This window comes from Ostrea edulis, chromosome 7 (assembly GCF_947568905.1).
Source record: "Ostrea edulis chromosome 7, xbOstEdul1.1, whole genome shotgun sequence".
NCBI lineage: Eukaryota > Metazoa > Mollusca > Bivalvia > Ostreida > Ostreidae > Ostrea > Ostrea edulis.
Genome location: NC_079170.1, coordinates 37,776,192 through 37,788,350, shown reverse-complemented (window position 1 = coordinate 37,788,350; position 12,159 = coordinate 37,776,192). Strand labels below are relative to the sequence as shown.

General features: G+C 35.3%; 1 protein-coding gene across 1 annotated transcript; it reads left to right on the top strand.

Moving 5' to 3' along the window:
- Window positions 1–3,480: 3,480 nt before the first annotated feature.
- On the top strand, window positions 3,481–10,596 carry LOC125677484 (uncharacterized). The gene is made up of 5 exons (XM_056145676.1): window positions 3,481–3,984; window positions 4,426–4,558; window positions 5,332–5,468; window positions 7,091–7,265; window positions 10,331–10,596. The coding sequence occupies exons 1-5, from the start codon at window positions 3,568–3,570 to the stop codon at window positions 10,594–10,596; spliced, it is 1,128 nt and encodes a 375-aa protein (XP_056001651.1). The 5' UTR covers window positions 3,481–3,567.
- Window positions 10,597–12,159: the final 1,563 nt, after the last annotated feature.

The window sequence follows — 12,159 nt, the reverse complement described above, 5'->3', positions numbered from 1 at the left end:
TGTTTGATAAATTATATTATGGAAATCAAAAATCAAATAATAAATCATATAAATATAAATTTCATGATGCTACACACCCCTCAGTGAGAACATTGTGTACATTGCCCGAAATGCAGATGTCACAAAACATCAAGCCCAATTTAGAGTCGTATCTCAACCATTCCCTACTAAATTTCCGTTTTGGTATGGAAGATTTTGCAATTTGGACAGAATCAGATGTTTGAGCAGGTGGGGTTGACTGTAAAGCCAAATATAGTTGTTTTTTTTTAATTTTAGACTGACTAGGGTCAGAAGCTACAAGTTTAGTGTCAAAATAGAATGGGGTGCATAGTCTTATGAGATTAGCATTTTTGTAATCTTGTGCACCGAACCTCAAAAGAAAATTATTTATTAAAATTGTTATGTCCATATCAATGGTGACCGACCGCAATGTTTATGAAATATTCGAACTAAAATCAAACACATCAAAATCTTGTAATCAACGAGCTTGGCCCGCAAAAACAAACAATGGATGTATTACATTATACACAATAATACGGCCAATTTAATTACCGGTCGGGTCTGTGGTTAAGAATGGACATTAATGTGGAGATGATAACACGATAATGAATAAAACTGTAAATGTTAAACAATTGACCCCAGCAGGGTACACAGCTGTCCAATGTACTTTATTACATAATAATCGATTTTTTTTTGCAGCCATACATTACCTGAGGCTATTAGCTGGTCTTCGTGACCAGCTCTTTGTGCACTGGAGCGACGCGAGATTTCTGGTCGCACTCGTTGAGTGAATAAACAGATTTTGACCGCATAAACAAACAGGCGATAATGTATCACTGACAAGACAGATTTTGAAATACAATTTATTGCAAAAAGGGATTTTCGCCACTTCCATTTTTTTTCCCCGCCATTTTTCAAATAAATTCGCCATCGGCGAAAATGTCGAAGCCCAGCTCGAGCACTGGCCCCTACATAAATAATTGAATAACTTGTTGTTTATTTTACAAGAAAAAAAAATATCAGGTCACATTGCGATTTATTCGAAAAATTGAAATATCAATATTCAAATTCTGTTTCCATTTCCTTATTGTTTCAAATCTCTCTCTCTCTCTCTCTCTCTCTCTCTCTCTCTCTCTCATGGCATCTGACTGCAAAACATGCTTCATCAGACTTTTTATGCGATTTCGAAAGTTCTCAGCTTTACAATGCTGTCAAGTTTATAACTCGGGCAAGCTGTCATAACAATTGGACCTTTCGTGTCATGTTTTGTACACACAGCACATGCCATCCCCTTTTAGCCGTTGTCGAGCTATATTCTCCCCTTCTTTCCACTTTGGTAAAAACAGACACTTTCTTTTCTATGGAACGCCGCAGCTGTCTTAAGGCTATAAAATATGCAGCATATTGTCACTGATATATAATATCAAGTTTATTCCTTATTCAATGGGTCTATTCTCTATACCATTAAGGCCATTTTTTATATCATTACGTCTACTTGATATAATATGTAATGAAAAACCAATAACATGATGTCAAATCAATGTATTACATAGTTGGGTATACATAATATTCAATCTAAAATCTATAATATGTTGTCGAAGTTGTATTTCATTAAGTCATATTCATAAATCAGAGGGTTCAGACGTTATAAGATGACGTCAAAACAACATGTCACTCTGTCGTTTTAAACAACGACATCAAACACACACAATATCAAGTCTATCCACTGTATCATCAAGTTCATTTATTATGACATGCAGTGAAAACACTATAATATGATGTCACAACAATACATCATTAAATCCTTTTCACATGACATGTGGTTCAATGTATAATAATTTAAGTAAAATTTTTATATCAGTTTCTCGTGTTTACTGTTATTTACTCTGTTTTAAATGACGCGCTGTGAAATATTTATAACACATTGTCAAAGTTAAGGTTTCATATCATCGTTCATAAGTTACATATACCGCTACGTTATTATACGATGTCAAGACAATGCACCGTTATGTTGGTTTTATATATTATGTTGTTGTATTCCGAATGATTTAAAGTGCATTCGGAGTTTCTCTCGCCGAATCCTGGTGGTTTCGCCTCAAATTTTACATGTTCACCCTGAGTGGATTCGCCCCAGTCACAGTAGTCGAGTGATATCGCCGATTGAAATTCCACACAATTCCTATCACACATTTTGCAAATTCTTTTCCCTATTTCCTTTAAGTATAACTTTCTTTCCGTCAGTGTTATTCTTACCTCTCACTTTCAATTCTGAGATTATGAGCACTTTTTCTAATTTCGCAGTTTTAAAAACCTTTTAAAAATATATTTTTCATTTTCGAAATTTGTTTTACAGTCAAAATATGTAAGAGATAAGGGGGGGGGGGGGACCCGACTATATAAATAACGCAGCAGGCGCGGATCCAGAAATTTTTTCCAGGGGGGGGGGGGGGCAGGGGGGGTGGGGTCGAACCTATCATATATAATATAATAACAGTCAACTCAATTTTCTTATAAATCGTTATATTGTAATTTTTTTTATCTTTGCAAATTCCGGGGGGAGGGGGAGGGGGTCCGGACCTCCCACCCCCTCTAGATCTGCGCATGCTCAGTCTTCAACTATATACGTTACCTGTATTAAATTGGGGCGAAACCACCTATGCCAAATCCATTTGGGGCGAAACCACACAATCCTCTGGCGCGAAAAGTCATAAAAACATGGAGGACCTACGCGAAATACTTGAAGAATTAGGTATACCTAACGTTCTTGAAAATTTCGAGAGGGAAAACGTTTCACAAGAAATGATATGTATGTTATCGGACGATGAATTAAAAAGGTTGGGCATAGAAACAATAGGATTGAGGCATAAACTGAAACAACTTCTCGATTTAAAGAAACATCAACCTTCAACTTCTGTCATTTCTGAAAGATCGCGCCTATTCAGCCCTTATTCTCGTACTTCAGCAAGTAAACCTGGGAAAAGATCACGTAAGAAAGAAAAGTTTATCACGCTGCATTTTCTCTGCTTGGCACACACAGGACAGAAGAGTGTCCCAAACAGCAACGAAAAAGAAGTTTTGAATAAAGCAGGACTAGGAAAGAAAAAAATTCTTTTGAAAAAATCTGATGATGAGAAGGAATTAGCAGAAACACTTATTTCGAAAGAAGTAAATGAAGATGGTGATTTTGTCGGCTTTCCAAAATTAGCAGATGGGGGTGGTTTTGAATTACTTCGCAGTACTCAAAACTGCAGAGATTTAACTTTAATAAACTGTTCATGGTCAGCTAAAGAATTGCAGAAAAATGTGAACCCACAGGTTATCATATACATTAGACCAATACAGAAGAATTTATCGACTGAAGCTTAATCGTTAATCGTCCTGAAAAATTGGCAGAATTGAGCATTGAAGAAAAATGTGTGACATGTGGAAGAAAATTTTTAGTAAGGGAACTACGAAAACACAGAAACGTGTGACCAAGCACCCTCAGTTTCTACAGATGTTGATACTACCAGTATAGTGCCAGTAACACAAATCGTGCAAACTGATGTACCAGTTGATGTTAATGGAATGAGTTTTTTTCAGAGCCTATTCGAAAGTAATGACATTACCCTTACAGTGGCCCCAACAGTTGATATCGAAAGTGTTGCAACCCCATCGATAGAGTTTGAAAATGTTACAACCCCATCCATCGAGGATGAAAGTGTTGCAACCCCTGTGCATGTTGAAACTGTAACAGGTGTGACAAATAGAATAGTTAATTTTTGCAAAACACAAAATATATTGGACCCTGTTGAAATTTTGCGTAAAGTTCAAAATGAAATGGTGACTGGTAGACCTTTGGAAGTCGTTGACGTTACAAATAGTTCTGAAGGCGACACAAACTTCATTTTGGTAGACAGAACTCATCTTTTGGAGACATCGTTTGATGAAATCAAAGGAATTGAGGATCTTAGAAAGACTTTAGAAGTACAGTTTTATGATGAGGTTGGTATAGATATTTTAGAAATGCATATAGAGTGATGATAGAATTTGAAAAAAATGGTAACAAATTACTTTTAAGAACAAATGTGGGGTGATTAATTATGACATCAAATATGGCATCTTGGTGGCCAAGGGTTTATGATCCTCTCCGCTTCTCTACAGGTGTAGAAAAGCGGAGCGGCGTATCACAAACCCTTGGCTAGCGAAGATAACAATATGGCTGAAGAGTAGAGAAACAACCTAGGAATGCTAAAGTTTTATTATATGAAGTGTGACTGTCAAAATTCTAAAGGATGAAAGCACTAACAGATGACAATATTGTTGAGTTTAGTGAATATTGACTTTTGGGAGGGGGGATATTTTATTATTGTATCAAGATTTGGATTTACAAACTATGTAATAAAATGCATAAATTTATATGCATATATATACTTTTTGTTGTAGACGGCTGTAGATTATGGAGGCCCCAGGAAGGAGTTTTTCAGATTAGTTTTGCAGGCCATCAAGAAGAAATATTTTGACAGTGGACTGAGAGAATTACTTCATGAAGATTATGAAGTTGTTGGAAAGACTTTTGGTTTGTATTAAACTTTTAATTTATAATAGTGTGCTAATTAAGTAACTACATTTAAACGAATGTCAAACAAGAAATTTCAGTGCAAAGAGCCAAGACACTTTGGCCTGAAAACTGTCATCTAAAAGACCAAAAGGGGAGGGGGATTTGCCTTATAAATTTTGTACCCTCCCAATTTTACTATAAATGTAACATATGAATAATCAAATGTTACAATATATTGAATAATCATATTAAAGTACTCCTGGTGTATAATATCATGATTTTAATTGTTTTCTCTTTCTTTTTAGGGGGTTGGTGGGGTAGCGATATTTAATAGAATTATATGTTCTTGTTATTGTATGAATAAAATTTTGTACATTTATTAACATCTACTTTTACACAAAAGTATAGAAATATTTCATCATCAACACTAGAGACAATGATGCCTTGTTATGATTCTGTAATAAGCAATATTGTTGAGTTTTTATAGAAATAATGTTTAAAATGTGCTTCTTTTTGTTAATAATGCCTTCCGGGGCCCTTGATTGGTCGATGAAATACCTTGTTCGGGGAAAGTAGGGTTTTAAAAAAGACTTATCATAAATTATGATACAGATACTAAGATGTTCAATGTAAATTAAAGCTGATTTCAGAATTTAGGGAGACTCTTAAGTTAAGCTAACAGGAACTCTTTTACATAGAAGCTTGAATGTTATCTTAATGTATTATAAATGATAATGTTACAGACCTTTGGAGTTTAAATGCATGTGATTACAAGTATGTTTGTATTGCAGCTTTAAGTATTCTACAAAATGGCAAAATCCCAACTTTTTTGGACCCAGATGTAATCCAGAAGATATTTTCTGATTCCACAGACAATCCATGCATAACAAGCTTGAGAGGAGGGCTTGAGACATTGGGACTGTATACAGTAATACTTCTAGTATAATTTTGATTTCAAAGACCTTCATAATTGTGTGAATATCAAATTTACTCATGTACTGGAAAAAGTGCTATGGATATATGTACATTAGGGCTGTGCGGTGCACCGAAAATTCCAATACATTGAGTTTTATACCTTTGGATTCTATGTACTGATTACAAATTCCGGATTTCGGTTTGGTTTAGATTTTGCATGCACCAAAACAACAAGTATGGCGGATGTGCAGACGTGTATTTTTATACAACAGAGAATCAAATCATGACTGTTGAGATTTAACATTTTCACCACTCAGATACATGTACCAACTGGGCAACAGAATATGATCAGCCAGATCATTGCAGTGTATCTTTACATGATTTATGACTTTTCTGTCAGTGCTGGGGATCGTAGATGATGACACAGATTAAATGATTTGACAGTTGATATGAGAGAGAAGTAAAGATTTTCAAAGACTCAATTGATTATGATAGAATTGTTGAATTTTGACATAAATGAAAACAATATCATATACATTTTAGATTGACTAATAGATTTGTATGATAATCCAAAAACTATGCTGCACATTAATATAACAAAATTTAATAGACTGTTAGTGAATGTTTTCTTTTTTTATTAAAGTTAAAATATGCAGTTATAGATATGATGTTTACAAATGACGGCATATAGTTATATAAAACTTGAATGAAATTAGATGCAGTATGCTACTCATTAAGAATATAAATTTTTGTACTGTTATTGAATAAATTGGACCGAACATGAACTGAATCGTAATCTAACTTAATCGTGCTGCTCTGAATCGAAACAGAATTGAACTAACCCTGAATCGTCACAGCCCTATATGTAATGAATTTGCCATCAATGCTGTGTACATAAGTAATTGTGTGCTATTTTGGAATCAATCAACAGTTACAATCAATGAAAATATGTGCTGAAGGTTTATTAATATGTGAGATTTTTTTAACACTTAATGATTGATGTCTACCCATCTGTCTGTCACAATCTGTAAACTTCTCACATTATTAGATATCATCTGTAGATTGAACCAAACTTGCACACATATGCATTCTTGTGTATAGGGCTTTAAAAATTACTAAATCATATCTACATGTGTACCATACCCTGGCATTTAGAAAGGGAGGAGGGATTATTGAACATAGGTACAATGTATTGATCATTCGAAATCTTTCACAAGAACTTACAAAACTTCTGTGAAAGAATTATTGTACATTCTAAATTGTTCAATCAGTGGACTCGGGCTGCCCCCACAATTGTCAAATCAATATGAAAACATCCTTATACTGAGTATAATGCAGATTCTGTATATTTCACAAACTATTCTCTGGGGCCACGAAGGGGCATAGATTTTAACATAGATTTATATTGGAAAACATCTTTAGAATTTTCTCAGTACCAGTAAATGCCCAAACTGTCAGATAGAAATGAAAGCTTGTTGAAAATATGGCATTAGGGAAAAAATATAGTGTGGGTTTAAAGATATTCAAGTTCATGCTGTTTGAGATTGATTGACATAGTAAATCCCCAGAAGATTGCATGATGACGACTTTCATCAAAGGTAGTATATTCTTAATTCTATTGCATTTTTCTTTTAGATTTGTATGCAGCTTCCAAGTTTTCTGTACCTTTTCCAAAAACATTCATTACCCTTGACATTTAGGATGCTCACATTCCTTCTAAAGCCTCAATTTTCTCAAGAGGGCAGCAACAACATGGAAGTTGAAAAGAAGGTCTACGCTGCATTTGTTCGATATCTAAGAGAAGTCGCAAGTAAGACATGCAAGTCTGTGTAACGGTTTTGAGAATGTTTTCCTGTTTATATTGCAAACAACTGTGACTCAGGTCTGAAAGAGTCCAGGAAGACATTTTGGTTTTTAAGCTCACCTGAGCTGAAAGCTCAATTGAGCTTTTCTGATCGCCTGTCGTCTGTCTGTCCGTCTGTCTGTACACTTTTTACATTTTTGACTTCTTTTCCAGAACCACTGGACCAATTTCAAGCAAAGTATTCGATATGCAAATTTGGTAAAAGGCATCCTTTGGTGAAGGGCTTTCAAGTTTGTTCAAATGAAGGGTCATGTCCATTGCAAAGGGGAGATAAACACAAAAATGCAAAAATAGGGTGGGGCACAGGGGCTAAGTCTGTTTGGGCCCGAACTCTGTGATACCAAAAATGTAGAAAGGGGTCTAACTTTAACCCAGATCAAAAACTACCCACTCACTTCAAATGCCCAAAAAATCAGAAAATGAGTGCAGTATGCATAATTTACCGGTCTCCTTGCATAGATTAATGTCTTAACTACTTGCATGCCAAATTTCAATCCACAGGTTCTTAAAATAACAGAGATATACATCATTGTTCTCTTGATTTCACTTGTTTATTTTTACTAAGACATTTACCAGTCCAGTTCACCAGGTGGTTTTTCACCTAAGACAGCAGCAAAATTCAGACTAGTGTGGAAGATTTTGGACCTATCAATTAAAATTTCACATTGATAAATAAAAAAGCCAAAGGTGCACAGATTAGGTGCCACGCGAAATGGATATATGAAGGGGAAACAAATTTGTCCTTTTTTCTCAAACATGAATCTTCCCACCAAGAAAATAATATTATTAAATGTATCAAATATGAAGATAATATTGCCACCATTTGTAATGATATTTAAGGTAAAATGTATGATTTCTACACAAAACTATATAAATCATCAAATATTGACGACAATAACATGAAATTCTACTTAGATAGTACCACTATATTGTATAAAGTTAACGACAAACAGAAATTAGAATTAGACCGGTAAATTACGCATATTGCACTTATTTTCTGATTTTTTTAGGCATTTGAAGCAAGTGGGTAGTTTTTGATTGGGGTTAGAGTTTGACCCCTTTCTATATTTATGGTATCACAGAGTTCGGGCCCAAACCGGCTTAGCCCCTGTGGGGTAGGGTCATTTAAAAATCTTCTCAAGAATCACTAGGCCAAAAGAGCTAAAAAGAGCTAAAATTAGTCTAGTCAATCTAGCTCATATATGAGCAAAACCTCAAACTAATTGCAACAGAAATTAAATTTTGATTATTCATGCAAGAAAACACATGCAAACAACAAATTAAAAATCGGCTTTTGTATTTCAATGGGAAAATTGGAATTTTGGGGTAAAATGATGCGCTTACCATTCCGGTCCTATGTTTCACATATTTAAAACAGTGTATAGTAAAGCTTACGTTACCAATTCTTTATTAAGCTGAGTTTTATAATAGTTTGTACTACATCTATGACAAAACAAGGTTCAGTTTCTTCGATTTTATAAAGAAATCTTTAATTTGTGCACTTCGTCAAATTCTAGAGTTTGGGAAAGAGGGAGGGGGGGGGGGGGGGGGGTATAGCCGTATTTGACATATAGTTCTATCCAAATTATTGTGCAATTAATATCGAGAATTTCAGAAGTAATCTGTTTTAAAAACAATGGACACATAGAATTAAAACAAAATGAATCAGGCACGAGCATCGTAAAAAAAAAAAATGGGTTGGGGTGGGGGAGTTTGAAGATAATTTCACAATATTGCCTGAAAATTGACAAGTAAATTTTAATCCAAAGTTATAAATATCGTCAATATATATGTTGTTACAAGGTGAAGGTCAGTTGATCCGGGTGTGTATTGAATTTGAAGAGCAAAACAGAATGTATGCTATAGGCCTACCAGTACTTATAGCTTCGATATTTCCATTTTCTCGCAGTTTATCAGGGTCTCTGTCCAAGCGGGTTTTGAAAAGGTGACTGGGTGTGTTTTTAGCTCACCTGAGCTGAAAGCTCAAGTGAGCTTTTCTGATCGCTTTTTGTCCGTCGTCTGTCTGTCTGTTAAACTTTTCACATTTTCGACTTCTTCTCCAAAACCACTGGGCCAATTTCAACCAAACATGGCCAACAGCATCCTTGGGTGAAGGGCTTTCAAGTTTGTTCAAATGAAGGGCCATGTCCCTTTCAAAGGGGAGATAATCACAAAAATGCAAATATAGGGTGGGGTCATTTAAAAATCTTCTTCTCAAGAACCACTGGGCCAGAAGAGCTGAAATTTACCTGAAAGCTTCCTGACATATTGCAGATTCAAGTTTGTTCAAATCATGGCCCCTGGTAGTAGGATGGGGCCACAAGGGGGGATCAAAGTTTTACATACAAATATATAGGGAAAAACTTTAAAAATCTTCTTCTCAAGAACCACTAAGCCAGAAAAGCTGAGATTTACATGAAAGCTTCCTGACATAATGCAGATTCAAGTTTGTTCAAATCATGGGCCCCTGGGGTTGGATGGGGCCACAATAGGGGATCAAAGTTTTACATACAAATATATAGAAAAAATCTTTAAAAATCTTCTTCTCAAGGACCACTGAGTCAGAAAAGCTGATTTTTACTTGAAAACTTTCTGACATAGTGCAGATTCAAGTTTGTTCAAATCATGGCCGTGGGGGGGGGGGGGGGGGGTCAAAGTTTTACATACAAATATAGGAAAAATCTTTAAAAATCTTCTTCTCAAGAACCATTGGGCCAAAGAAGTTGACATTTACATGAAAGCTTTCTGACATAGTGTAGATTCAAGTTTGCAAAGGGTAGTTTGGGCCATAATAGGGACTAAGGTTTTACATGCAAATATATATGGAAAGTCTTCAGATATGGGCCAAGGTGACTCAGGTGAGCGATGTGGCCCATGGGCCTCTTGTTTCATGATGGTGCTATTAATGTAATGTTAATCACTGATTGAAAATAATGACATTTTACTTTATTTTTTTACACAGATATTATGATATAATAACATAAAGTCTAGTAAAGTTCTTTCTTCTCCAGGTGGTCGGAGAGAACACTTGTCCTTAGCAAACGTACTACAGTTTGTGACAGGAGCTGATGAGGAGCCACTACTGGGGTTCAAAATCCCACCCACTATCCAGTTTCCAGAAGTCATGAACTCATTCATTCCAACTGCCAACACATGCATCAACTCTCTCCAGCTTCCAAGACCAAAACCAGACTTAAATGTGAACTTTCCTTTAGATGAAAAGCTATTTGAATTATATGATTATGCTTTCTTAAACCTCTTTTATGGACTGCATTAAGTTTTTAACAAATTTTTAGTCATTCTCTATCACCCAATCAAGTCTCAATTTTTTTTATAAGAATATGTTACACAATTATACAAGTATCACCACATACTTATTACAAAAAATTCTACAGTATGTAGGGTCCATGGGTACAGCTTTAGGGGATTTGTTTCATAAAACTTGCTGAATTTAAAAGAAATTTGTTATATCAATATAAAGTAATCTTTATATATAGTGAAGAACTAGTAAAGTGCACTGGTCTGGGTCAGGACAGGACTATTTTTAGTGCAAAGTTTGATGTAAATTTACACAATGTATCTTAAAAGATCTTCCTTCAAAATGTGTAGTAAGAACCTGACCAATTGATATGAAAGCATTCTTGTATAATAATGCACATTCAAGTTAGTTCAAATATTGGTACCAGGGGAGTTGATGAGGCCACAATAGAATTTCAAAGTTAAATGTATAGAATACCAAAGTTGGCACAAAGCATCCTTAGGTAAAGGGAATTCTAAATTGTTATAATAAAGGGCCAGGCCACCTTCCAAGGGGAGATAATCAAGAAAAGGTAAAAATAGAGTAGGGTCATTAAAAAATCTTCTCAAGAACCACTGGGCCAGAAAAGATGAAATTTATAGATGAGCTTTATTAGGTAGTGCAGATTCTAAATTGATAAAATCATAGCCCCCGGGGGTTGGATGGGGCCACAATAGGGGATCAAATTTTTACATACAAATATATAGGGAAAATCTTTAAAAATCTTCTTCTCAAGAACCACTGAGCCAGAAAAGCTGATTTTTACATGAAAGCTTTCTGACATAGTGCAGCTTCAAGTTTTTCAAATCATGGCCCCCGGGGGTAGGATCGGGCCACAAGGGGGGATCAAAGTTTTACATAGAAATATATAGGAAAAATCTTTAAAAATCTTCTCAAGAACCATTGGGCCAAAGAAGTTGACATTTACAAGAAGCTTTGTGATATAGTGTAGATTCAAGTTTGCAAAAATCATGGCCTCCAGGGGTAGGTTGGAGCCATAATGGGGACTAAGGTTTTACATGCACATATATATGGAAAGTCTTCAGATATGGGTCAAGGTGATTCAGGTGAGCAATGTGGCCCATGGGCCTCTTGTTAACTCATCTGAGTCGAAGGCTCGAGTTAGCTTTTCTGATCAAAATTTGTCAGTTGTCTGTCAACGTCGTCGTAAACTTTTCACATTTTCCTCTTCTCCTGCAGAACTATTGGGCTAATTTCAACCAAACTTGGCACAAAGCACCATTTGGTAAAGGGGATTCAATTTTGTTCAAATGAAGGGCCATGCCTCTCTCAAAGGGGAGATAATCACAAAAATGCAAAAATAGGGTGGGGTCATTTAAAAATAGTCTTCTCAAGAACCACTGGCAGGGCAAAAACCGTCCAAAATCAAATAATTTTCAAAAATCCTTTCTTTACAACTACACATCTACATGTATATGAAAAGCAGGAATGCCTCCACCAAAATTATAAATTCATAATACCCTGGATAGTAGTTTTTGACTCAATTTATTATCAATAGCAATAAAGATGATGTTATTTAAA